The sequence below is a fragment of the Colletotrichum gloeosporioides genome (genome assembly GCF_011800055.1).
Source record: "Colletotrichum gloeosporioides strain Lc1 chromosome Unknown consensus_77, whole genome shotgun sequence".
Taxonomy (NCBI): Eukaryota; Fungi; Ascomycota; class Sordariomycetes; order Glomerellales; family Glomerellaceae; genus Colletotrichum; species Colletotrichum gloeosporioides.
Window position 1 is genome coordinate 327,628 of NW_025544722.1, and position 27,234 is coordinate 354,861.

General features: G+C 56.9%; 6 protein-coding genes across 6 annotated transcripts; 2 read left to right on the plus strand and 4 right to left on the minus strand.

The window, feature by feature from the left end:
* Positions 1 to 8,683: 8,683 nt before the first annotated feature.
* GCG54_00007793 (uncharacterized protein) lies at positions 8,684 to 12,459 on the plus strand (the record flags this gene model as incomplete). The annotated part of the gene is made up of 5 exons (XM_045407770.1): positions 8,684 to 8,891; positions 9,054 to 9,404; positions 9,464 to 10,175; positions 10,229 to 10,461; positions 10,511 to 12,459. The coding sequence occupies 5 exons, from the start codon at positions 8,684 to 8,686 to the stop codon at positions 12,457 to 12,459; spliced, it is 3,453 nt and encodes a 1,150-aa protein (XP_045259505.1).
* An 824-nt stretch (positions 12,460 to 13,283) lies between these two features.
* Positions 13,284 to 15,576, minus strand: GCG54_00007794 (Asparagine synthetase [glutamine-hydrolyzing] 1; the record flags this gene model as incomplete). The annotated part of the gene is made up of 5 exons (XM_045407771.1): positions 13,284 to 14,371; positions 14,430 to 14,570; positions 14,620 to 14,740; positions 14,794 to 15,353; positions 15,405 to 15,576. 5 exons carry the CDS (start codon positions 15,574 to 15,576, stop codon positions 13,284 to 13,286), a joined length of 2,082 nt encoding a protein of 693 aa, XP_045259506.1.
* Positions 15,577 to 17,411: 1,835 nt separating this feature from the next.
* GCG54_00007795 (putative T-complex protein 1 subunit theta) lies at positions 17,412 to 19,229 on the minus strand (the record flags this gene model as incomplete). The annotated part of the gene is made up of 4 exons (XM_045407772.1): positions 17,412 to 17,429; positions 17,483 to 17,656; positions 17,707 to 19,099; positions 19,171 to 19,229. The coding sequence occupies 4 exons, from the start codon at positions 19,227 to 19,229 to the stop codon at positions 17,412 to 17,414; spliced, it is 1,644 nt and encodes a 547-aa protein (XP_045259507.1).
* Positions 19,230 to 20,442: 1,213 nt separating this feature from the next.
* Positions 20,443 to 21,363, plus strand: GCG54_00007796 (uncharacterized protein; the record flags this gene model as incomplete). Its single annotated transcript, XM_045407773.1, has 1 exon — positions 20,443 to 21,363. One exon carries the CDS (start codon positions 20,443 to 20,445, stop codon positions 21,361 to 21,363), a length of 921 nt encoding a protein of 306 aa, XP_045259508.1.
* Positions 21,364 to 21,656: 293 nt separating this feature from the next.
* GCG54_00007797 (Sad1-interacting factor 2) lies at positions 21,657 to 23,295 on the minus strand (the record flags this gene model as incomplete). The annotated part of the gene is made up of 3 exons (XM_045407774.1): positions 21,657 to 21,730; positions 21,784 to 22,135; positions 22,186 to 23,295. The coding sequence occupies 3 exons, from the start codon at positions 23,293 to 23,295 to the stop codon at positions 21,657 to 21,659; spliced, it is 1,536 nt and encodes a 511-aa protein (XP_045259509.1).
* Positions 23,296 to 24,297: 1,002 nt separating this feature from the next.
* On the minus strand, positions 24,298 to 26,064 carry GCG54_00007798 (Saccharopine dehydrogenase-like oxidoreductase; the record flags this gene model as incomplete). The annotated part of the gene is made up of 5 exons (XM_045407775.1): positions 24,298 to 24,455; positions 24,506 to 25,071; positions 25,143 to 25,488; positions 25,779 to 25,922; positions 26,010 to 26,064. 5 exons carry the CDS (start codon positions 26,062 to 26,064, stop codon positions 24,298 to 24,300), a joined length of 1,269 nt encoding a protein of 422 aa, XP_045259510.1.
* Positions 26,065 to 27,234: the final 1,170 nt, after the last annotated feature.

Consider the following 27,234-nt stretch of genomic DNA (forward strand, 5'->3'; position numbering starts at 1 on the left):
TCCCACATTAGCCCGAGGGGCAAGTGCAACGCCGTCCTCCCACCTCAACGTTGAACGGCCTCAACCGCTGACCGTCGTCTCCCGCTTCCTGCTGCGTACCGGCCAAGAGAAAGACTGACAAAAGGAGATGGTCGATCCTACCCAAATCTTGGTGCTGCTTCGTGTGCTTCTGCAGCAAAGTGCGGAATGTTCTCACTAGCCGCACGTGGCGAGAAGGATAACACTGGAGATGGCTCACTAGCCCGAGAACCGGCTTGCGTGGATCATTGCCAGAGTCAGCAATCACATCGCCAAAACGAGGTTGGGAACTTTGGATATCTTCAACCCTTTTACGAAAGAGGCCGGGTACGCGGGCACCCGCTGGTCCTGGCGCTGCAACCCTGTCCTGTCTCCGGCCGGGCCGTAGGAGAAACAGGAAACAGAAAAGCTGGCCTGTTCTGACGACCTGGCGAGATCTTCATCGAATGCACAACGCGCATCTTTGTGCTGCTTTACCTCACTTCACTGGCTGGACGTGAGGGGTCGTCGTCCATCATGTACGCCCGGACGGTTGCTGGTACGGTGCTGCGAGCGGGTGTAACTTTGTCCTGGCGGCACATTCGGCTGCGGTGCCTATGCGGGACGAATGGGCCCGCATCGTAGCAGAAGGATTCCGATGCGCTCATGTAAGTGTCTTGGGGCGCCGAGAGTTTTGTCCGGATAGCTGGCACAACAGGGAAATAGATGAGCCCACCACCCACTCTCTGCCTGTCAGTCGGTGACGGAGGAAAAGAAAGCATATCCAACAGCCCCAATGGCTGAACCACGGCCATTCATGCCCTCCGTACTGGCCGGTGGAAGATACCAGATCGGGCTTGGTGTCCGTCTCGTAGAAGAAAGATTTGGGGCGAACCATAGTTGGATTTTGATATTGTTACGTGTGAGGTCTCCCGTGGGCTGGAGTTGCAGTGCTCGACACCGCCTGATGATTGGCATATGATGAGCGCACATCATTTCGAGCTTTGGCCACTTTCGAAGCCAGGGCTACCGGTGCTGTCCGTCATCAGATTTCGTTTGTATTGGCACCAGACCGAAGAGGCCCACGGCGACGGCGCTGCGCCTGACGGAACTGTCAGTGTCAATACCATCCATCCAGACAAAAAGTCTCCGTCTGGCAGGTCTGGTTAAAACAAACAAGGCCGTGCCAGCAGGACGGAATTCCCAAGGGGGATCCGTCGCACGCCCTAGACGCCTAGCTCGAGATCCGGCAGCGGGCAAAACTCCTCGTCTTTGATCAATTTCCGATTTGGCCCCCGCTGGTGATTTCGAGCCGCAGCCACAGGGATCGCCCTCCTTTTGCCGCAAGGAAAACTCTGCCACCAGAGAGAATTAGGACATCGGCTGGAGGTGAAAAGGTCTGAGAACGATGGGACATCTGGACCCCTAGTGATGTAACTCCATAGAGGGACTCCCTGGCAATATTCAGCATATTGAACGGGTCCCTGGCCCCAAGAATTGCCTCGCCTTGGTCCGCGCCAGACGCCAGTTTTACGTGGTTCAGGAGGCTTGAAGAAACGCCCGCGAAGCAAACATTTATCGTTCTTGCCAGAGTCATGGCGATAAAGAGACATGACAAACCCATTCGGCACCCGCGCAACAGAAACATTGGCCCATTCAATCGAATCAAGACCTTCTTGCGCGACTCGGGGTCGGCTCTGTTGGGATCCACTCGCTGGATGATCACAAATGTTCGAATCCGGGCAAGGCGGTGACCCTCGTCGACGGGGAATTTGATGCACACATCCGTCCCCACGAGCTAATTAAGCGTCCCCTTTTTGGTGCGTCGGACCGGCCAAGGCAAAACGGTCTTGTCTGGCATCACGTTGGAACCGTATACACACTTCAAAGTACAGAGACGAGACGCCCGATGATGGCATATTGGCGCGTCACACGCTTGCTTGGAGGTGTTTGCCCCTGGACAAGAGCCACGAAGTAGACAAAGTAGCAAAACCGTTTCCGCAGGCCTAGCACCAGTCGTGCAGCACCGGCGCCTCGGTATGTCTTGCTAGCCACGCTAGCTTGGCTGCCGAAAGCACCCAGATCCCCGACAGACGGACTTGATTGGAGAGGACTGCCATTTTCAACCATCCATGGGCGTGGCTTCGCCTAGCCGGCCGCGTTTTCTTCTTCTCCTTCGCATACGTAACAGAGCCAGCACGGCATCTCATTCGGTCGACAGGGTGTGCAGCTGGAACTCCTAGTGTGTGATGACTCTTGCTGATGTGTCCAAGTTGATGAGCAGTTTCGCGAGGCACACGGGCCGGACACTGTGTCGTGGGAAGCGGGCGGACGGGTGAGAGAAGATCGACCCGCCCGACACGCCGAAACCTGGCGCCTCCGGGAGCTCTCAATGACGGCACAGCGCGCCTGTCGCGGATGTCAGAGATGGAGCCCTTTCGGAAGACGGTGATCCTTAATGCCGTTTTGGAGACTTTGTGTGCAGGCAATCCGTCAATGGCGGGGTGGCTCCGTCCAACGAGGGACAGGTGGGACAGACGGACGCCTCATCTAAACCGTTTCCAACGTTCCAGGGCGTCGTTGATAGAGAGGGAAAATTGAGGACAAGGCCCTGAAAGTTGGCAAACCGCTCAGCCGACAAGCGAAGGTTTGCGCTTGGCCAAGAACGTCTAGGGGTCCCGTTGACCCATTGCTTTTCGATTCTTCAGTGGAATTTAGCTACGGATACCAAGCCCTTCCTTGCCACGTGCCGCAACTCGTAAAGGCAACCTTTGACCCTGGCGGTTTGCCCATGTGGCTGGCTATCGTGCCACTTGGAGGGCCTGTACAGCGACGAAAACGTTCCAATGACACGGGAAACGAGATGAATCGGCTCGTTATCTCGCAGCAACAAAGAGAATTCTCCAGGTTGCCCATGGGTTTGTCTGAGCTGGGGTGGAAGATGTAGGGGCCAGGTTAGGCGGCGTCCAGAGAGGGATGCGTTGCAACTTGTTGGAACCTGGATATTGATCCAGATAATATGTACGGGCTGGACGACAAACATGGTAAACTTGTTGGTTGCCAATTTTGACACCCTCCTTTTCGAGATGGGTCATTCCTTACGTACGAGAGCCCAGAACGCCTTTAGAGTCACGGCATGGTTGTTTGTGCGACGATGATGCGTATGCCGTGCTTGGTAGACGTCGTGGCTCAGTCAGGGATGATACCGAAAGATTGAATGGGGGGATCCAATTAGATCTGGAGACGGGCAACCCACAGAGGATGATGGCGATCGTGGTGGTGTGGTGATTGCCCGCCGGTATGCGATGCAGCAGCGGTTCCTGAGCTGAATCTGGCGGGCTTGCTGGTTCGGGCGGCATGTTGGATGCTGGCGTACCAAGATCGAGGCTGGTCAATGCAGACATTTCCGCGTGGTCTCGTGGAGGGCAAGTGATTGGAGGCATGGGAAAGAGTGTTTGGAGGCGGCGTAGAGATGTAAGTGGAAATGCAAGCAAGCACAGGCAAACCTGCGGCCCATATCGGTCAGGTCATGGACAATAATAGCGTCGTAATACGGCGGGATCCCTGGCCATGTGCGACAGACGGTCCTGGATAAATGCGAGCTCGCAAGAGAGGGGAGCGTATCCGGCGACGAGGAGGGTCTGGAGTGTCCGACGTTGATGAAGCGGGAGGCTCATCCCAGCTTTGGCTCTGTCGACAGCTTCAACGAGGCGACAGCAGGATGGGAGTTTGAGAGGCGGTGGTGGGTGGTGGGATGGAATGTGAGAGACTAGTGGCCTGGGGTCCAAATGGCAAGAGGGAAAGTCCCAGGCGGCCGTTTCCTTCCTCTGGAGAGAGACGCACTTGCTGGGTTCAGGGAAGGAGGCGTTCATGGTGCACTTGCAGCCGGGGCCAGGTACCTTAGTGGACGGGGGGTAAACGGCGGGGCAGCTCGTCGAGGAACGCTCCACACTGCGCTCTACCACCGCCTTACTACCTAACGCAGTAGTCGGTACGTACTCTTGGTACCTCGCAAAGTGGAAAGACACCGGTTCGGGGCACCTGGTTGCGACTGGCTGAGAAGAGCAAGCATCGAATTTCCAACCTACCATCCGGTGGCCCAGAGCCCTGGCTGGTGGAGGCTACCTGAGTCGCAGGTACATGATCACACGCAGCAAACACGCAGCTGAGGCAGGTATCTTCTCCGCCGAGGGGGCAACACTGCAATGGCACTGGCACTGGCACTGTATTCGCAGGTAACTGACATCCACCAGGTCGGACAAGTCTCTCTGGAGCAGAGCAGCATCGGAGGACGCTCTCACTCTCGCCTGCAGCGAAGCACCAACCTCCGGTACTTTACCTCAGTTTGCTTGACTTTGGATGCAAGAGCCACGGTAGATGAGAAGGTAGGTAGGTTGGTTGCCTTTCGGCGTTGAGACGCTACACGTCATGTGTGTTGGTATGAATACTATCGACATTATGAAGTCTGGCGGGGGAATGCCCCCCAGCAGCCAGTCACCACCACCACCACTTACACGCCATGGCATACCTACTTGCGAACATTGGCAGCTCAAAGAGGCATTGAATCACGCCTTGCTTTGCTTTGCAGGTACGCCACCGAACGAAGGAGGGGCAAATCATCTACAATTCGGAAAGGCCTGCTGTTGACTTTTACCCACAGACAGTAAGCCCGGGGTGGTGACGGAAGGCCTTCTCCAGACTTTTCTCGTACGGCGAGTTCGTGATGAGCATCCAATTCCAGATGCAATGCACCGCACATAGGACGACGGGGCCCCCGCGCAGGGTTTGCTGAAGAGAGCCAGAAAGCGAGGTGCCAGAGCTTACTGTGGCAGACCGGCTGCAGAATTTGTACGCAGAATGTACCTCGATCGAGTGCAACATGTGCAGCCAGACCGGGGTCAGCGAGTTGTACTATGCTGCGAGACCCCCGGCCGGCGTGTCATTCTCGAGCACGGTCCCCTCGCCAAACTCTCATGGGGTCTGGGTTGACACGGTTCGACGACCAAAAAGCGACTTGACGGCCGCAGTAAGAAGAAACGAGGGCGAGAAGAAGCAAGATGACTGCTGAGAAATCGAAAGAAAGGGTATCCGTACGACAGGAGGTGAGAAACGGAAAACATCGAGAGTCCATACCCGAGCAAGGTTGGCTGTCGTTGGTGTTGGTCACTTACCAAAGTTGGCTCATCAGCCCTGTCTGGTTCTGTGGCTGTGGCTGTCAATCAAGCAGCTCATGCAAAGGTAAAGTGCACACAGCAAAGACAGGCACACATGCCATTTCCATTTTCACTAACTGAAGATGATGATGGTACAGAGACGAAGTGACGCAGATGAAAATCCAATCAAAACCAGCCAGGACCGGCCCCGGTTTTCCTGCCTATTGTCTCCTTCTTGAATGACTATCACCGACATGGCACGTAATCGACTGCGGCGCACTACCGACGGATGGATAGGTCTATGTGGTTTATTCTGACGGATACGGAGTACCTGCGGAGAGTACCATCGCCGCCCCCCGTTGACATATTTCCTTCATTACCGTTAGGCGAGGGGGGACATTAGCACAAGGGCGAAGCGGCCCGACCATTGAATCGCTAAAACAATAAGATCCGCCTCGCCTTGGGCTGCCGTCCAATGATGCGATCCAGCATCTCACAGTACCATGTGCTAGACCACGGCATCGTAATTACCAACGTTGCGTTGCTTGTCTACTGATACACTGCCTGCTAACAGAAGCAGCAGCCCTCATCGAAAGCTCCCTCGTCCGGCATCTGGAGAAGTCCTGGACGCCAACACCTCCTTTTTATTCTCCGCGACGGAGACCTCGTGGCGGATTAGGATTACGCTGGAGCGATCATCTCCCCTGGAGCCACCTTTTTACTCACGGTACACCTAATCAACCCAGCCCAGCAGCCCTCTCTACCCCGTAGTTACGAGGGCGAAACTTTGAAGGGCGACGACAATATGGGACAGGAGCTGTGTTAGTTTGGCCCCAAGGCTAAAGAGGGCCACTCCCCATCGCATCTCACTCGCGAGGAAACTTTGATATGGCCCGCGACTCCCTGCCCGGCGCCATGCGCCATTCAATCCAATCTCATCCAATCTGAACGGGCGGCGCGCGCTCAGTGCCCTCGCTGCGCCGCGCAAGACAAGCACAGCCGTCGTTCATACCGGCAGAACACAGCTGGGCGGTTTGGTTTGGTTTGGTTTGTTCGTGTGGTCATCCATCGCATCGCCCGGCCTTGCATAGCACGGAGTAATCACACACCACTGGCTGCTACCTGGCTCTGGCCGTGACTGTGTCGAGCAAACAATGTCGCCCACGTCCGAATTCCCGGTTTCTCGACACACAAACACACTCTCATACGTGCTGAACCCTGGGGTTTTCGCTGTTCTAGAAGGGCCACCGGACGCACGCACGCAGCACCACCAACTCAGATACGGCCGTCAATCCTCTCCATCCCAAGGGGGGTGCCTCCGCCTTCTTTAGTGCCTGACGAGATGCTCTGAGGGTGAATAGGAGAAGATGTCCGGCAAGACAGACAGAGAGTTGAGAGTTGAGCAGGAGGAAGAACAAGAAGAGCAAGAGGAGGGGGCCCGGCCGAATCAGCCTGGGCCGAGCCAGGAACCCCGGCTACACTGTCTCTCGCGTCGACCATGGGCCTGACCTGCCTTAAAAAGGACCTGGGCGACCTGTATTTTAGTGGAAAAGGAACCCTGTCCTTTTGCCATCGTCCCCAATGTTCTTCGTACCTTGGCTCGTTCCTCCAGGGCCCAAGGGCACATCCATCTGCAAGACCACCCACGCTAGGCAGTGTACCTACATGCTAGCCCTGGTGTAGCTGCACATGTACTTGTGATACTGCGTATCTAGTGGTGAGGAGGGTGCTGTGAGAGCCTGCAGCAAGAGCCGGAGCAGGAGGGTTAGTAAGACCGATACCAAAAACCTAGCCAGGCACAGGAACAGGAACAGGTACGGTGATAGAGACATAGGATCCCAGGTACAGCCAGGTACCAGGCCGTGCCTGGGAGAGAGAGACAGACCAGGTTCAGGTACCTTACCTTACCTAGGTAGGTAGCCAACAAAGAAAAAGGGAAAACGTGCAGTGTCCTCCACTGTCTACCTACCGAAGGTTGGCCCCTCGTCCCCTCCCCACAACAGGCCGCTCGCTGGGCTCTGTGGTGGCTCTCCCATCTCAGTCCATCCCACCCGACCTCACCCCGGCGCCCCTGGGACCTGGCCTTGCCTTGTCTTCCCTCCCCTTCCTTCGCCCCGTCACCTCGTCCAGTCCAGTCAAAGTCAGGCCAAAAGTGTCTTGCTTCTTGCCTCTGGGTTCTGCTCTCTCGCTGCTAGAAGTATATACTTCGCCCCTTCCCCGTTTCTGCGACCGGCTGCCATACATAGTACCTTTTCCTACCGTGCTGGCGGGCGCTCCCGACGAGACAAACCCAGAAGAAACCCCGACTCTGCGTCTTCTTTGTCGACCTGACCTGCTGTGAATTACTTGGAAACCGGAAACCGCAAGAGGAAGCCCGTCTTCCCATCATCCCACAGGTCACTGTCGCCAATTCGGAATTGCTCCTGTCCGCCGCTTCAGACAATCATCGCTGCTGCTGCTTCTGCAACACCTAGCCCATCACCGGCTGACTCTCTCTGCCCACTCATTTCGACTAATACACCTGTTACGACCGAGACACGACGCATCATTCGCACACGACGCCGCCGCCGCCGCCGCCGCTGCCGCTACCACTACCGCTACCGCTAGAGAAAGAGAGAGGATCCAAGAGGAAGAGACAGCTGAAGAGAAAGTGGAAGAGAAAAAAAATTCAGGAGAAACAACACGCCATCTACCGAACCGTCCATCCAACAAGAGAAGAACTTGCGACGACGACAACACGCGCGAACTTGCAACGGCATCTGGACGTGCAGCCATTACGCAATTCTGCCGAACTCTGGATTGACTTTTCGGCTGTTCTTCTCGACTGCAGTTTTCCCGTTTTCTCCGTCCGTCTGTCAACCACCATCTTGGCCACCCTGCAATCATGCAAGTTCAGTCTGCATACCATTCGGCCCAGCATTGTTGATACAACCATTTGAAACACCCTGCCAGGCGTCCCAGTCCTTGTGTGACACCCGCCACAGCCACCCACCTGGAGCCGACCTGACCTGGCCTACTGCCTACCCTACCTCACCTTACAGAGCACACCTTACAGAGAGTGGCCTCTTTTCTTCTTTCTGCGCTTCAACCTTGCAGACAGACACCGCACCAGAGGTACTCCAGAAGCCGGTACTCCAGCACCTGCACCTGCATTGTCCAGTGTGCATTGCATACCTGACTTCTGTCTGTCTACCTACCTGCCTGACCAGTCACGCGGGTGGAGCCCACCCAAGATCCAGAGGCGCGCCCCCCTCCCCCTCTGCTACACTGAAGTATACCGGCCGCTGCTCTGATATCACCTTCCATTCTTAAAATATACTTCCCGCCCAGCCCTCTTCCACACCAAACCAAACCAGCCCGCCCAGCTCCACGATTCCACGATTCGCGCACCCCGAACCGGTTCAATCCCACTGCCGACCCGACAAACTTACGACTTACACTCCAATCTCAACCTCTAAATTGTCCTGCCTGCCCACCACCCTCGCCTGCACGACTGACCCCGAACACCCCTTCTACCACGCGCCAAATTCCTAATGTTTCGGTCTCGCAAGGGATCGAAAGCATTCGGCTTTGGAAGCTCAGGCAGCACCAAGGACGGCCACAGCAACCACCATCTTGACTTTGGAATCGTGAGCCCCAAGGCGGTAAAGGACCCTTATCGTCCTGGAACCGCCACCACTACGAGATCCAACAACACCTGGACAGATTGGACGGATGCACAACCTTCTTTCCCTGAAAAGAGTACGTGGGCCCCTCCTCAACGCCGACTTCAGACCGTTCCGAGCGCAGTGCATTGCGCAGCCACCTCAATTGAGAGAATTTGACATGCTGTCAACGTTGCGCTCCTCTCCCCGTGCTTTCAAACTCTCTGCGCAAACTTTCGCTGACAGCTCTTCCTCACAGACGTCTCAATAGCCGCAGGTACCATTCGCGGGCAGGCTCACAGACCTGAGACAGCAACCAGCAACTCGGAGGCACATCGACGAGGCGACAGCTACTCCTCCAGCACCATGGCATCCGGCGCCGGTCGCAATCGGAGGGAGCGCACCTTCGTAGGGAGCGAGTGCGCCGTATGTGAGGAGCCGCTCGAGCACACCCTGCGTGGAGAGCGCATCTTGCAGTTCTCCTGCTCTCACGTGTCGCACGAGGCATGCTTTTATGAGTTCATCCGCGAATTTGAGTCGCAGTACTGCCCCTCCTGCGATGCGCCGCTGCATCTCGACACTAGCAGGGGCGGCAATGTCTTGGATATCGGTAAGCGCTTTGGCCTGTCCTTTGTCTGAGACAATGAATGCTAATCTTCAACTCGCCAGAGAAAATCAGCAACCTCGTTCGATCTGTCTCATCTACCGACACTAGATCAAACCACACCCCTACGCCGACGGCCCAGCCCTGGGAAAACCCGACACCGACGCCGCAGCGCCCCACCAGCATCGAGTCGAATCAGCGCAACATGCCCAGCACGCACACTCGCGAAAGCCTGCCAAGGAGTACCGGGCGTGAGAGAGAAAGCAGCCAGCCACCTACCTCAGAACGATACGGCCCCTCGAGACATGCGCGTAGCGACAGTGAGGCCACCGGGGCCACCGGCGTCGCCTCATCCGGAGGATACCCTGAGACGACGCAGAGCGGCCCGCCGCGGAGACACGACTATGACGTCCAGGCAATGGAGACCACGCCAGGCAGCCCGCGCGCCATCACGAGAAACCCGATACCCGCCCCGACGGTCACGGTGCGATCCGAGTTCCCCACCATCAACAGGTCTCGAACGCAGCAGACATTGACCTGCTTGATCACCGTCGAAGTGCCCGACAACAAATGGCGGCCAGATCCCGAAGACTTGGGATCTGCCCCTCCCGGGCCTCCAGCCGTGAATGCGAGAATCGACGAGGCGTTTGCCAGGCCACCATCCCCCGCCCGCAGCGCGCCGCGTTTTTACCCCTACGAGTCACGCGAAGTGCTCGAGGAAATGACAGAGAACCTCAGAAACCGGGTCGACAACTGGCATGGGCTCGATTTCAGCAGGTGAGATTATCAAGCGACTCGCGCTGGCCAATTAGAGTACTGACCACCACCAGATTCGGTAAACTGCGACTGTATGGCACGCTACGTGTCGGCAAGGATAAGGCGTCCTGGCAGGAGCTGGAATGCTTCCTGTTCGCTGAGATGTTGATCTGCGTGAAGGAGAAGAAGGTGCCCGTGCCGGGGCAGTGGGACGAGAACGGAATGCCCAAGAAGGCCACCAAGTGCACACTCAAAGGATCCATTCTCATCAAGAAGCACCTCAACGAGGTCTCGGAAACGGGTAATAGTGAGTGCCCCTCATTTTCGCAAAGGATCTGGCGCTAATCATTCAATAGTCGATGAGAACGTCCTCACGCTAAACCTCTCGGTGGCCGAACTGCCGCAGTTCCATCTCCGCTTTGAGAACCGCAACCAGCTGAAGCTGTGGCACCAGGCCCTGCTCGACTTGAACGCCGTTGAAACGTCGCCTGTCCGCAGTCCGGAATATGACCGGGGCGAGTTCTCGGAGACGGAGGAAGAAGAATGGCAGCGCGGTTCGCGGCAGCAGAGAGTGTCTTCCGTCGCTTCATCATGGGGCGGAGCCAAGTCCGTCACCACTGCGCCGACAGAGTACACCAACTTCCAGAGAAGCCCGACAATGCCCGCGTCTGTTCACGTGCCCATCGACGTGGTTGTCGTCGTGCCCATCTCGTCCTCCATGCAGGGCGTCAAGATCAACCTGGTCCGAGACGCGCTCAAATTCATGGTAAACACCCTTGGCGAGCGGGACAGAATGGGTCTCGTCACTTTTGGCTCTGGTGGCGGCGGCGTGCCCATCGTGGGCATGACGACCAAGGCCTGGCCTGGCTGGAGCAACGTCCTCGGTTCTATCAAGCCGGTAGGCCAGAAGAGCCATCGCGCCGACGTGGTCGAGGGCGCCAACGTCGCCATGGACCTGCTGATGCAACGCAAGTACAACAACCCGATTGCTACCATCATGCTCATCAGCGATGCATCGACTTCCGACGCAGACAGCGTCGACTTTGTCGTGTCGCGTGCTGAGGCTGCAAAGATCACCATCCACTCTTTCGGCCTGGGCATGACTCACAAGCCCGACACGATGATTGAGCTTTCGACTCGCACCAAGGCGTCATACACTTACGTCAAGGACTGGATGATGCTCCGCGAGTGTCTTGCCGGCTGCCTTGGCTCCATGCAAACCCTCTCTCACCAGAATGTGAAGCTCAAGCTCAAGCTACCGGAAGGATCGCCCGCCAAGTTCCACAAGATCTCTGGTGCCTTGCAGATTACCAAGCGGGCTACTGGACGCGACGCTGAGGCCTCTCTGGGCGATCTTAGGTTCGGCGACAAGCGTGATGTCCTAGTGCAACTCGTCATCGTGCCAGACAACACCTCGCAGGAGCAGCTCCCGCAAGACCCCTGGGACAACATCGTCTCTGGATTGGAGGCTCTGGGCGGCGCCGCGGACGGTGACGACCAACGCATCACTTCCGTCGAAGAGGTACCGCTTATCCAGGCGGACCTCACTTGGGGAGACATCTTGAGAGACGGCACTCTCTCTCATCTTCCCCGCCCTTCTCTGCTCGCAATCACTATGCTCCCTGCTCAGGCAAAGCGAAAGGAATCGTGGGCAAACTCGCCCCCCATTCCCCCTCACCCGCATATCGTCCAGCGGCGCATGGAGCTGCTTACGTCGGACATGCTAACTCGCGCCTTGACCCTCGTGTCGCGCGGCCAGCACGACCGAGCGCACACCCTACTGAACGAAACCCGTTCTATCCTCAAGGGACTTGGAAAGGGTGGTCTTCCTCCGATCCCTCCGCCGGGCGCCCCGCCAAACAGGTCCCTCCCATCTACTCCGCATCCCGGAAACGAGGGCTCTCCCTCACTTACCCCCGACAGGAAGCAATCCCCATCGCCAACGCAGTCTGCCAACTCCTCCGCTGCCAACGGGTACTCGGCTACCGCAGCAATCGGCCGCAGCCGCTCAAACGATGGTCTCGGACTCGGGGCTGGCATCGATGCCAACACCGTTGCAGCCCTCGACTCCGAGCTCGAGAGCAGTCTCGAGTGGATCAGCCACCCTGCAGTGTTTGGCCGCGACAGCCGCAAGGCTGTGCTGCAGGCTATTGGCGTCATCAGCTCCCAACGCGCCTTCACGTTCCGGACGCCCATTGAGTCTCTGTGGGCCGGTCGGGTCGCCGGCGTGAAGAAGCTCACATCAAAGAGCCGCGAGTGGCGAGAGGAAGGAGGCGGGGAGGGCGGCATCATGGAAGAGGCCTAGATAGCTCTCCTTCCCGACTTGCTTGTTTTATATGGCTGGCTTTTTGGGAACACTTAGACGTTTGGACGACCAAGCGGCGGCGCATCGGTTCCTGGGGACAGACGTATTCTTACGGTCGTTACCCGGCATGGCTTGTCTTTTCCACCATCATACCCCTGATCTACAGCACACTTGTTTGTTTTTCACCGATATAGCTGCTTCTGCTACGTCTTTACCGCTCCGCAGCGCATGCTTGCCCGGAAAGATACCACACTTGTTTTTTCGTTCTCTTCTCTACACCCTGTTGTCTACGCCCGTCTGATGAGACACCTGTTTATCGTCGTCCTACACGATAGGACTTGCAGTTTTGTAATTTCGCGTTTGTCATGTCACTGATGCCGGAGTGAGGGAGGGGATGGTCATGTATTGGATGGGGATAAGAAGGAGGGATTTCGGCTGCGAAAAAGTACGCTTCTTGTTGTACATGATTGGGAACGGCCAGAGCCGACGTGCGGGAGCTACGAGCAATATACACCTTGCTGTTGACATGCCACAACTCGGGTGTTTTGGTGACATGATGTGTCTTTATTGACTTCTTGTCAATGGCTTGGTGAGTCCTCGATCAACTGCTGCATCCACTCTCGTCTCAATTCTTTCACAGCAGAATGTCCGAAGAACACTTGAAGAGAGAAAACGTAATCATAAATATGCCTACAACGAAGCATCTAGCCGTCCCAAATTGGCAGCATCATGAGACCACCGTGTATTCCCAGTCTTTCAGACGCCAAAAACTCCCCTCCATAACCCATACCCAAAATGCTAACTAACCTCGAAATCACTTCCACTTACTTGGCGACAGTCGCCCTCTTCACCCCGAGCCGCTGCGAGAGCACGACCCAGGACGCCGCGCAGATGAGCTTGCGGAACGCCCTCGGGCTCGCGTCATCGCCGAAGCCCTGCTCCAGCCACCTCTCGACGTTGGCCCACTCGAGGAAGCCGAGGCGGTCGACGTTCTCCTCGGTGAGGATCTCGCACATCTTGGAGTGTATGGGCCCGCCGCGGGGCCACTTGACGGGCGCCGAGAACGGGTGCTTGCGCCGCTCGTACAGCTCCTGCGTGATGAAGGGCTTGGCCGCCTCCTTGAGGATCCACTTCTCGATCAGGCGCTGGCGCGCCGTGCCGTGCGACTTCCACCACATGCTGGACCCCGTGCCGTCTTGGCCTTCTGCGGCGGTCGCCGCTTCTGCGCACAGGACTTTGAGGCTGGGCGGGAGGGCGTTGACGTACTCGACGAGGTGGTGGTCGAGGAAGGGCGGGCGGGCCTCGACGCTGTGCGCCATCTCGGTGCGGTCGCCGAGGCAGGTCAGGATCATGTTGGCGAGCGGACCCTTGGTGTAGAGGTACAGGCTGGTGTGCAGCGCGTGCCAGCGCTCCTTCATGTTGGCGATGACCTCGGGCGACAGAGGCGGGTCGTGCGAGACGTTTGCGACGTAGACGTCGCGGACCCAGGGGGCGAAGGCGTCCCACTCAGGCTCGAGGCGCAGCGCGGCCATGGAGGCGTCGTCCTCGAACATGCCGATGCTGTCGAACATGTCCTTGATGTCTTTGAGCATCTCGGTGAACATGGCGACGCGGGTCGCGTCGTCGTTGAGCGGGGACGCCGGCCACGAGGGGTCACCCTCCATGAGGAAGGCGGGCAGGACGAAAGGGTAGCCGGCGAAGTGCTCGTCAGCGCCCTCGCCGGTCAGGACGACGGGGATGCCGGCGGCGTGGGGGAGGGTGGAGAGGCAGAACTTGCCGACGGAGTTGAGGTCGAAGGTGTGGTGCTCGTTGTGGTAGACCGAGTCGGTGAAGTGGGCGGCGAGCTCGGCCTCGTTCATGTCCTTCTTCTGGATGCGGACGCCGAGCCATTCGGCTGTGCGGTCGGCGATGTCTGGGTTTGTTGTGTTAGCGGTGATGGTGTGATGTTTGAGGGAATAGGGGGGACTCACCGGCTTCGTTGAAGCCTGACGCTTCTGGGAACTGGATCGTGAAGCAAGTGATTCTCTTGGTCGCGTCCTGGTTACCGAGCTTGACGCCTCCCTCGTGGACCAGTTTCGTCGTGATGCCTGCGACGACGGAGGAGTCGATTCCTTCAGGGTTGTCAGCGGCGTCCCGAGTGAGAAAGGGGATTGTTCATACCTCCTGACAGGTAAATGCCAACGGGCACATCGGCGCGGAGGCGGAGCTTGACCGCGTCAACCAGGTGCTCCCTCACGCCCAGGACCATCTCATCCACGCTGCGAGTCTCTACCTCGCGCTGCTATAAGTCAGCATCTTCTCCACATACAACCAGTGTGCAGCAGCTCGGCTCACCTTATCCCTGAACTCCTGGTTCCAGTACAGATGCGTCTTCATCTCCCCCTCCCCATCAATTTCCATGTACGTGCCCGGCTCCAGCTTGAACACGTCCTTGAAGCACGTCTTGTCGTTCTGCATCGCGTTGCCGCTAATCACCCCAAACACGTTCCACTCGGGCTCCCAGCCCAGCGCCTTGAAACCCTTCATCTCCGAGGTCAGCAGCAGCCTCTTCCCCGCGGCGCCCTTGTCCTGGATCGTCCAGAACATGGGCTTGATGCCGAACCGGTCGCGCGCGACGACGACGCGGCCAGTGGTCTCGTCGTACACGACGAACGCGAACTCGCCGCGCAGGTGCTCGAAGAAGCAGGTCCCGTAGATCTTGTACAGCGCCACCAGCACCTCGCTGTCCGAGTGGCCCTTGAAGCGGTACCCGAGGTCCACGCACCGCTCCCGCAGCGCGTCGTGGTCGTAGATCTCCCCGTTGACGACGGCGTGGATCTTGCCGTCGTCGCTGTGGATCGGCTGCACGCCGTCTGGGGAGAGGTCGTTGATGGCCAGGCGGCAGTGGCCCAGGCCTGCGGTGGTCAGTTGAGTGCTTTGTCACTCTAATATGGTGTAGGACTCACCAATGGCACCATCGTCGCTGATCCAGACCCCGGAGGCGTCCGGGCCGCGGTGGGCAATGGCTTTCAGGCTCTCCTCCAGCTCCTTGCGGAGCGGGCTGTTGTCCACCTTCTTCAGATGGCCGTTGGTCTTGCTAACCTGCCCGAGGGCGATGGTCGCCGTGATTCCGCACATGGTGTAAATGAAGTACGAAAGGGGCCCAGAACGAACGGAATGCAGAATGATAAGGAAACCGATCGACGAAGAAGCATGGGGCTTATCTTTCTCTTGTTTTCCCGCAGAGCGGCATCTGAACTATTTAAGATGGCATGCTCCATGAGAAGAACATGGCTGAGAAGTTTCGACGTTTCCGACGCCGCTGCTGCCGCCTCCTGCCGCTTCATCCATACTCTTCGTCACCCCAGCAGCCCGGAGCAGAAGAGTCCCAAGCGTACGGAGCAGCATGATCTATTTTGCTAATTTCCATTACCTAAAAGCCTACATGGCAGTGTAGGTGCAGAGGGAGAAACAAAATGGACAGAAACAAAAGAAGGGGAGAAACAGAAAACAGCTGATGATCGGGCCGAGGGGTACATACGGGGAGATCTTTGTCTGAAGATTTCCCCTGCGTGGTTGCGAGATGTGATGCGAGCTGCACCCAAAGAAGAGAACTTGAGACATTGACGATGCGGGGAGGAGGAGACGCAGCTCTTTAAACTCTCCGGTCTACACTACCATGGCCACCAACTTCTCCATGCCGATTTACCCCGGGGAAAGCGGACTTGGCCCGGTCTCACCCAAGAAAAGGGACGGACGGCCTTTCACGCAACACAGACCTTGCAGAAACGTTCCGTCGGGCTTGGGTTGGCTATGCATGATCGGTACAGCGCCCCGTGCGTATTTCAATGGCAGAGTCCGTAGAAGAGGTGAATGAGCCACGATGCGGGTGACGAACTTGGCATTTAAGGTACTACTTGAGACTCCGCGGCAGCGAGGGTTAAGGTGAACTGGAACTCAGACTTGCGGAGTGGTTGTGTTAGTCCGCGGGGAGTTGCGTGGTGGTTGGTTGCGTGGTGCCAGTTTGACATTTGAGAAAAAAAGGCCAAGCGTCGTCACTCCCTTCCTCGCCTCACAGCCTACTTCAAAACGCCAATGTCCGGCAACGGCTTGGCCTGGTTCAGCCAAGGAAGTGCTCACGTTGAAGATGACGAGTGTATAAGGGGGCGCAAGCGTCGAAAGAAACCAAGATGTGCTCGCCTGGCTGGCTAGCTTGTCACGATTGGTACAGGTAAGAAGAGCAAGTTTAACTCAAGACTGCGTGATTGTATTGATGTGTCCTACTTCATCTGTGTAGCGAGAAACATCCTCCGGTAGTCCATCTAGTCCAACCACTGTGGCATCGTCATGATGTCTTGCGACGCTTCTGCATTTCTGCGTCTGGGCTCCGTTTATCCGCTGCCGCCCTTGCCGCCCTTGCCACCACCGTTACCGCCTCCGGTGCAGCCACCGCTGCCAGAGCTGCCGCCGTTGGGGCCCTTGCTGCAGGTAGGAATGTAGTTGGAAATCATGTTTGGCAGAGTGTGGAGAGTTGTGTTGGAGTTGTGAAGTGTTTGTAGGTATGAGGTGTTGGAGTATAATTGATGCCGTTGTGTTGTGTTGTGCTGTTATGATGATTGGCATTAGGGAGCAGAGAACGGCAGTTTATATAGCTGTCCAGTCTGCGAGTGTTCCAGGTGAATACATCGTGTTCTGTCGAGGTTAGTGAATCTCATCCCGTCTGGTGATATGGTAGTTCGCGATGGTGATGCGGCATATCGACTCCACCCGCCGCAGCATCGTCAAATTCACAATAACCTCAGATACGAACCAGAGCCAAAACATAAGAGGGCTGAGAAACATCACCGAGTCGCAACAGGGCACTAGCACTTGTCTTCAGGAATCTATTCGGGATATCTCGACGTGATTTTTGACGTAGTCTATGGTCATCAAAACCGACATGAACTCCATTACCAGTCCCCTTTTTATCCCGTTTAGTCCTCATCCCAGTTCTAAGTGGCAGGTCAGTATGTTGTCCAGCAAGCAGGCCGTCGCAAAAACTCACGGGATTGGGGCCAGGAGGCTTAGGGCCACCCGCCTGGCGAGCCACAATAATCTGGTCGACAGACAGAACAGTCCGAGCCGCCTCGGTAGCCAACTTGACGGCCCACGACTTGGAAACCAGCAAATCGAGGATACCCTCATCACGTGCGTCAAGGGTGCCGCTGCCGTCGTCGTTCTGCAATTGTCAGCATCGCGGTCACACGCAGTCTCGGCGGGCCGTCTTACCTCGATATCGACGCCGGTGGCCCAGTCGTCCTTCTTGTGGTGCGCCATGTACAGTCTGCTGAGAACCTCGGTTGCGTCCAAGCCGGCACTCTCTGCAATCGTTCTGGGGACAACCTCGAAAGCCTCGCCGTACTTCCTGATGGCGTACTGCGACAGACCAGGGGTCTTCTCACCGAGAGCGTTCAGTCTCTCGACAAGCTGGATCTCGGTGGCACCCGCACCAGGCACGAGGCGGGGGTCTCTGGTGATGGCCTTGACGACGTTGACGCCGTCATCGACGGCACGCTCAATGTCGTCGAGGTGGTTCTGGGTAGCTCCTCTCAGGACAATGGTTGCTGTTCTTGTGACCTCGTTCTCTTGTCTGAAGACGGTGACACGGTCACCGCCGATCTCGAGGGTCTCGACAACGTCGATTGAGCCCATCTCGTCGGGCATGGGGGCGCCCAGACGGGCAAGGGGGGTGGCACCGACGACTCTGCAGATTCTTCGCAGCTCAAACTTGCTGAGAATCTTGATGAGGAGAATGCCGTATCTGTTGAGGTAGTGCATGGCCAGGTCGCCGACGGTGGAGCCGGCAACGACCACCCTGATGCCGACGTCGTGGAGCTCCTTGATGGAGGCCTCGAGCTGAGACTCCTCGCCCTTGGTGAAGTCCATCATCTCCTTGGCGTTGTGGAGAAGGACGGTGCCCTTGGTCTCGGTCTGGCTGGTGTCGATGGGGCAGGAGAAGACACCGACCTTGGCCTTCTGGGCCTTCTTGATCGATCCATCCGGCTCCTTGGGGAAGACCATACCCTTGACGACACGACTTTGCTCCAAGCTGCCACCCATGATCTTGACTACTCTAATGTTGTCGACGTTGAAGCCGACGGGGTTCTTGGGAAGGACGGCGAGGACGGCCTCGGCGGTGAGGTTGGCCAGGAAGTCCTCGCTGCCGTTCTGCTTGCTGGCAATGACGGTGCGGATGGCCTTGCTCAACTCCTCCTGAGAGCGGATCTCCTCAACCTTGTCGACGGACAGCTCCTCCAGGGTCTCGAGGGCGAACTTTTGGGCGCGCTCGTAACCGGTGACGATATCCGACGTCTTCAGGCCCATGCGCAGCAGATCCTCGGCCTTCCGCAGAAGCTCGCCGGCAAGGACGATGACCAGGTTCGTGGCATCGCCCATCTCGGCCTCCTGCTGCTGACTGGCCATGACCAGGAGTTTGGCGGCGGGGTGAACGACATCGAGTTCTCTGAGGATGGTGGCGGCGTCTGAGGTGAGGATCATCTTCTGAAGGTGGTTGATGACGATCTTGTTGCGGCCGTAGGGGCCCAGAGAGGTCTGAACGGTCGAGGCGATGGCGCGGCAGGCGTCGATGTTCCGCAGGACGGCTCCATCTTCGGAGTCGTAGCTGTTGCGAGGGAGGTCAGTCGGTGACGGTGGGATGGCGGGGAAGCTTCACTCCAGATAGGAGAGACTCACTTATTGTACCCCTGCTTGAACAGGCCCGCATTGGGGGCGTTGGGGATGTTGAGAGACATGATGGACTGACGACCAGGTACGGTTTGGGTATCAGGGTTGTGTCAGTCTCGCCGCTCGTAACAGTGTGGAAGTACCCTGAATGTCGACGATGTGGTTGCGGGAGCTCCTCCAGACTCAAAAAAAAAGTCTGGGTGCAGTGCGGGAGCGTGTGCTGCAGCCTTGGTGGGCTGGAGTGGGAGATGACCAATCACGACGCTGCAGGCGTGCTATTGATCCGATCCGGCGCAACTGGAGTGGCCTAATTCTCGGGCGTGTCTCCAGCGACGCAGCGTTTCTTCAGTGTTCTACCACGCAAGAGAGTTTCTGGTCATTGTGTCTTAAGCAGAGTTTTACAGTCAAATTGCTACACGGACATTTTATAACATAAAGAATTGTCTGGTGTTATTTTGAGCATTTTTCAGTAGTTGTAGATACTGCTCTGTCGTCAATTCTACCGTCTGGCAGTCTTGGTTCTATGACATTCCCCAGACCACAGTTTACCTCCTCAGGTGCAGTCGGGCAGCCCCATATTATCCAGCCCAGGCACCTGAAGGTAAGGTAAGCAGCGGGTGTTATTCAATCACCCCGGCAGGTGGCCCACCCCCCTGCTCCCCTCCACTGTTTCTGCTTCGGTGTAAGACAGCAGCTGCCAGCCTCGCACTGCCCAGCTGGCACTGGATTGGCGCAATCGGCTGGTTGGTCCTGACGACAATCCCGTCCCGTCGCTCAGATCACGCTGCTCGCTCGATAGCGAGCGACCTGAGGTGCCTTACATACTAAGGTAGTCGCAGTCTCGGCTGGCTCAACCTCCCGTCTCTTCCCCCGTCCTTTCAGATTCGCGTCCCATTCAAGCTTCAACTCAATCTACCCTTAGGTTCTCCCGCTTTTTGGCGCACGCAGGTAAAGGAAGCTTCCTTGTACCATCCATTGTACCTTCCGTTATAAAAAAAAAACCACAATGGCTCCGCAATCTGGTACGTTGGTCACTTCAATGTCCTCCTGCCCGTCCACATCCGCGCTCCCTTGAATCAAGCAAGCTCGTAAAAGCTCCGCTCGACATCCGCTGCGAACCCCATCCCCATCCCATCCTGTCGCAACTCTTCCCTTGACCCGTCCTTGCCCGCAAAGAAAAGGAAACAGCCATTGTCCGGATTGATTTTTTGCATCCAACTACAACCCCACGAGATTCGCATCGTCCCAGCCCTTCCCGCGCGTCCGTCGCCCAACATCACAATGCCTCCGAAAAAGATTATTCGAGCTAATCCACCCGCCGTCGACCTCTCAGCCATTCCGCCTTCCCTCCCACCCTCCGTCGAGGAGGCGTACCGAAGAAAATGCATCCAGCTTAAGCAGCGCACGAACGAGGTCGAGGAGGAGAACGACGCGACCCGCGTGCGCCTCGCCCGTATCAAACGCCAGGTCGAAAAGATGCGTCTGGAGCGCGCCTTCCTGCTCGAGCAGCTCGCCAAGAGAACCAGCACAAACGTGGAGGATTCAGACGGCAGCCCGAGCCCACCTCCGACAGTAGGCCCTCCGCCAAGCCCACCTCGACGACAAAGCAGACTGCTGACACCATCTCAGCCGCAAGAGAAGCCTCTGCGTACGAAACGCGGACATCGTAAGCCCTCGGTCCTGGCCGAGATTGACGCCGCCGCCAAGAACGACTCGCCGAATCCCCAGAGCCAGAACGCCGCCACCGTCTCCCCGAGCTCCGAGACCTTCTCCCACGCCCACGCTGCCGAGTCCCAGGCCTCCGCTCGTACGAACGGCGTCGCGAAGCCGCCCAAGCGCCCGGGCAACGCGTTCGAGCTGTTCTGTAGCGACAGTCGCCCCGCCTTTGAGGAGAAGAAGAAGGACGACGCTGACCTCAACATCGACGAGGAGCTCGCGCGCGCCTGGAAGGACCTGCCCGAGGCTGAAAAGGAAGAGTTCCAGGCCCGTTCCGACCAGGAGATGGCCAAGTACCAGAAGGAGAAGGACGCCTTTGCCGCAAAGAGCAAGAGCGCCGAGCCCAAAGAGGAGCGCGAAAAGACTCCAGATCAGGTCCCTGCAGCTTCACAAGATGAGGACGTGGAAATGACCAATTACGACACGGAGGAGCAGCCAGAGGAGACGCCAGCCGCGGACGACAAGGACGACAAGGCGGACGAATAGAGCCGTCTCGACGAAGCGGGTTGCTCAATTATCAGGCGTTCAGGTTTTGGCGTAGAGGGCTCTCGCATTTATTTGTACACTATGCGAAAACATCAATAGCTCCAGATATAGGGGGCGGGCGGTTTCCAGTTTCTTCAACACTCTTTGCACTTTTGACGCCGTGAAGCTCCGTTTCTATGCACTCAACTGAACTCCAGGTGTTCTGTGTGTCCTCTGTGATTACGTCTCGTTACTGATTTTTCCCATCCCAACCATGAATGAAACCCTACTCCTAGTGCCTACAGTCCATATTGCTAGTCCGATGCATACAAGTCAACCACAATGTTGATGGCCGCGACGACGATTTCAGCCGCGATGAGTACAATTACTGCGCGTTGTGTTAGCTGTGAGATATCAGCAGGGCCATCAGGGTGAGCTCACCAATCCATTCTAGTTTCTCGCCATGTCCATGACTGAGCTGGTCCTTCAGCACAGCCAGCAGGTCGGCAATGACATCGAGTCGTTCCGTCAGGAGACCGACACGCTGGTCCATCTCCAGGTAGCTACGGACGGCTTGGTACACGGGCTCGAGTTGCGGCTCGACCCAGAAGAGCTCCGGCGTGTCGAGCACGGAGCCGTTGAGGTGGATGTTGATGCGGAGGATGAAGAGCTCGCCGATCTGCATGTTAATCTGCGTCCGGCTGAGAGCGATCTTGCCCGTCAGCGCGATCTGTGTGGGGATGTCTTTGCAGGTGTCGACGGTTGAAGCTATCAACTCCTCGAAAAGGGATGTCTGTATCGGGTCAGCATCAGGACATTAGAGCTAGATCAGATGGCACGTACCTTGACACTTTGCGCCAGCGCGTGGGAGATGGCCAGCTTGGTCATGTAATTCCTCTTGTCACGCAGCGTGATGAAGTCATTGTATATACGAGCCTGGTACTCGCGCGTGTAGTAAAAGTTGAAATGCTCCGTCTCGACGTCGTCCGGCGCCAGCTTCTCCGTCTCAAACTTTGCAATCTCCTTGAGGAACCGCTGCTCTTGGGCCAGCGTCATGCCCCATATCACAACCACGCCGTAGTCGAAGAGGAACACCTCGGGGGTGTGCACCTGCGTGTCGAAGTCGGGATTCGTCTCCCCGACGATGGCGGTCTCGTTGCCGCCGTCGTACCCGTCAGCGAAACCCGAGTCGTGCCGGCCTTCCGAGTGCAGGTCTATGAGGTTGTCTCGGTGGAAGCCGTTATCCGAGACATCGCCCGTCGAGTGCCGCCTCTCGTACGCCTGGACGGGGTCCGGCTGCGCACCCACGCGGCGGTCGTGCCTGTTCTCGACCGTCTTGCTGTAGTCGTAGGCCGAGTAGATGCACTCGTCAATCAGCTTAGGGCTGGCGCCCCTCGACTTGCCCCGCCCCTTGAGGAACCGCATCAGGCCCTCCATCTGGTACTTGTTCGCCGTGCAGTACGCCGTCACCCGGGGCAACCTGTCGCGGTCCGCCTTGCCGAGACGCGCGGCGTCCCTTCGCGCCGTCGGGTCCTTGATGCGCGTGTACTGCGAGTACACGTCCCTGCCGCTCTCCTCATCGGGGCTCTCCTCGCCCAGCTCCGGCGCGGGCAGTAGCTTCAGCTTCTGCGCGTTCTTGGTGCTTCGCTGCGGGCCGATCTTGGGCACCAGCTGGGCCGGCAGGCTGGGGACGGCGCCGTGGCTGTTCCTCCGGCGCAGCTTGCTGTTGATGGCGGAGATGGCGGAGCTCTGGCCGGGACTCGTGGCGAGGGCGTTGTGGCTCGTCCGCGGCCGCGGGACGTCTGGCTCCGGCTCTATCGTCTTCGAGACGGGGTTCGGGTTGAATGTGACTGTTCGCGCCGACTTGGGGCGGTTCTCTGTCGTCGGGAGGAGTGGCGTGTTCTCGGTGGCCGAGGCCGAGCCGGCTGGTGATGTTGTTGTCGTCTGATCCATCTCTGCAAGCTTTCTTATTTTTCTTCCCTCCGGCTTTTTTTTTCTTTCGCCTCGTCGCTCAAGGGGTATCACTAAATGAAAGACAGAAAAAAGAGTCGTGAGACCTGGATGATGGAAGTGGTCGGAAGCCGATCGTGTTATCGCATATCGCAAAGGGGGTTTATTTGTTGGCGATTGGGTCGTTCGATGGTGTCTGGGGGAGGGAGGTCATTGCTGTGTGGAAGCGACAAAGCTGCTGGGTCCGGCCGGGTGCTGGATTTGCAGTCACCATGTCTGATGACGTCCTCAGTTTTCACGAATTGGTGCTCCAGAAGCCTGTCTCTTAGCTGTGGGCTGCTGTATTTTGCGGGGAAAGCTGCATTCGGTGCGCCAATTACCCGACCACTGCCGCCGCTGGGCGGGCAGCTTAGGTTCCCGTCGGTTGTGTCGGAGGCACCCATCCACTGTGGGAACCTGCTGTCCTTCTAATCATCACGACTCGACTTTTCGAAGACGCATTTCATTGTGTTCTTCGTCGTTGAAAGTGCAACCGGATAGTGCGCTTACCTCGAGTCATATTTGCGCCCTCCCAACAGCTAGCTAGCTGCTGCAGCTGTGTGGATAAGCTACAACAACCCCTGAGCTGTCATCATGCCCCTGGCAAACGACAACCTTGGGTTGCAGCTATCGCTACTTAGAGCAAGTTAGGTGCATAAACGTGTTTTCTATACATACGCTATCAGTATCAGAGGATCCAGGAACGCGGATGACAGCGACGATCGCTCCATTTGCTAATACTCTTTGTTAGAGCCGCCGGAATAACACACTCTTCCGTCGTCCACCGTGCAACTTCCGGACAACCAACCGAAAACCGAGTCAGCAGAATCATTCTCTTCACATCATCATGATTCACAGCGGAAACTAAGTTGAACCTTGCGCATGATTACAATTGACTACATCAAGATACATACTTGAACACAACGCGTCTGTTCGTCCATCGCATATGGGAACAACGCTCTTACACTACTGATCCAAGATCTTAGTCTCAAACTTGAAGCCAACATCATGCAAACGATCAATGTATGGCTGTCCCAGACACGCGGCCGTAAAAACACCTCCGGGCAAGTCAACATCATCCTCCAGCAGCGTTGACGCGGCCTGCGCCAACAGCATGCCCGTCACTGTCCAAGTCAGCTACTCGTCTCTGAGAAATCTTTTGCGGAAAACTCACAATAATACATGCTGCCGGTGTACTTGGCACGGCAGTATGCCTGCGGGTTTCCAGTCTTGGACGTCTTGTCGGGCACAGCAATTCCACGATACTCAATCTCATCCTTCTTTGCCAGCTCCTTGTCAGGTCCTTGGCCAGGCTCGTAAACAAACCGCCTGGCCAACGCCCTAAACGGCGGCATCGTCGCGAGGAGCAGACCAAAGAACCCGAGCGCCCAGTGAACGGCGATGCCGTGAAGGTAGCCTTTCGCTCTCATGTACTCGTGGAACGAAAAGTTGGGCCCGTAAAACTGCTTCTCTCGCGACGGCAGCGACGCCATGAGGCCCCACGATCTTTGGACGATGGGCGTGTCCGTCATCCCGGCAATCGATGTAGTCATCAGTCCCAGGTTTGGGACGTTACACAATCCCACCAACTTGGTCAGCAGGGACTTCTGCGACTGAACCTTATTGCGATTGGGCACTGGCGAGAGAGCATATGGCTTGTGCTGCGCTTTCACCTCCGATATGGAGAATGACTCAAACAGGCCGAGTACCGTTGCCAGGGTACCGCCAGACGGAGCCGAACTATCGAAAGGTTCGGCGTTAGAGCGACGTTTGTCAATGTTTCAGCACGCGATGATGGGGACTTGACTTACTCTAGCTGATGGATAGAGACCGTCACTGCTGCCGTCTTGGCCGAGAGCTTCTCGCGGACCTCCTTCGTGAGCGACCAGGTGACGAGGTCTGGCGGGGCGGATTCGATGCCAATCTGGGGGAACATCATCGCGCCCGTCTCCTGGGCTGCACCTTCATATTTGTTGATCATCGTGCCGGTCCAAGGTGTCTCGCCGGTCACATCCATGTAGTGCGTGCCATTCTCGGCGCATGCCCTAAAGGCAAGCTCGCCATACTGTGCATAGGGGCCGACGGTGGTGATAAGAATGTAAGCTTTCTTTACGATGCGCTCGAGATCCTCGTTGTTGAGGTTGCAGATTTCAATCTCTGGTAACAGTCAGTTATACGAAGCTGCATACGCGATGCACGAATAGCAATTCGCCAAGCCCGCATGAAGCCGCATGAAGGATCCAACCCCTCAGAACACTCCGTCATCACTCTGCTGCCTCCCACGCTACGCCGTGTAATCACCTGTTTCCGGTTTCTTTTGGCGTGCAATGGTATTCATTCTGATGAACACCCAAGGGAGGGGAACGTCCAAGCCGCTTGGCTGGAGAACTCCCTGGGAAAATCAGACACCCGTCTGATGTGATGAGAACTCAAAATCCTTGGCTCACCTGGCTGCACTCTATCGGAATTCAACTTCTTCAACTCTGCAACGAGGCCACGAAGTTTGGACTCTGAGCGGCCTGCCACCGCCCATTTCAAGTTGGATGGCAGGTGTGTTGTAATGTGCTCCGTGACAAAATTTCCAGTGTATCCTACAGGCTATTGTCAGCGCTTGGCTTCTTGTCAAAAAGTACATGTTGCATCATCACTTCACAAACAGTTCATCAACTTGCACGTACCCGTGGCGCCAAAGACGACCAAGTCGTACTGACGGCCATGCTGCTTGATCGGCATCTTGAAATCGCTGGACAAAATCACCCTCGAGCTGGTCGTCGGACGTGCAGTAGAAGAAAAAGCAAGAGGTCGAAAGGGAAAAGCACAGTTACAGAAGCCCCAAGGTGGTTTAAAGTCTCAGACATCTCGAAAAGTCATGCACGGCGGCTGCCATCTTTACATATCCCAGCACGCCACGAAAAGTGGCGCCCCCGCGTCCGCGTCTCCCTTCCGGCCCCTTTCCAAAGCATGAAGGTACGGACGATGATCCCTCACTATTGCCGTTTCGTGGTCCATTTGGTGACACATTCCTTTGCCTGCGGCCGTTGGGAACGCAAACTTTCGAAGTAGCAAACGGCGATATGGACTCGTAAAGGCATCTGGCCCGCGCTGCCTCGGCCACCCTAGCGCTTTCTTGACGTCCACCCGGACGCTGTGCTTTCCAAATGCGGCCTAGGAGGGCCGAGCGGACAGGTGTGACGCCGATCTCCCGGGCTGATTGAAAGCTCCGTTTGAAGAGAGAAACCGGTGCAACCTCGCACTCGCAGAGAAAGGCACACCGCCGCCCAGCCTCCACTCACAGGCGGACAGCTCCAGGATCCACCAGCCAGCCGGCGACGGCCTGTCATGTGACTAAGCACGTGCACTCGCTAAGATATTTTTTTTTCCTGACTGGCAATTAGCCGAGCGGACCCGCACTTACCTCACTCGAACGGTAGACTTGCCCTAGGTACGTACTGATTTCGACTTTGGCCCACGAAAAATCTACTTGGGAATTTTCTCGACCAAGTCGCCCTGAACACCTCCATCGTCGAACTTCAAGTCAACGAACCCGTTCCCCTCACACATCGACAAAATGGCCAAGCGCACGAAGGTTCGTACTGCTCTACAATTAACCCCAGGAGGATTGGCTTCGTCGAGTTCTCGTCATGCTTCGAATTTCCCTGCCCCGCCTCAACGACCGTCCGCGATTTGCTCCATTGGCGACAGTGGCAGGTGAACCGTGAAGGCATTGTGAGATGCGGGATGAGGTGGTTGGATACATTCGCCTGCGCAACAACACCATGCCGCGAGTTAAGATCGAGAGAGAAAGAGAGCGGAACGATTCGATCATGCCGCCCGACGTCAAGCTCCTCGCCTGAGATGCTTCACCCACAACTTCACCAAAATCCTTGCCGTCTCGGACACGAC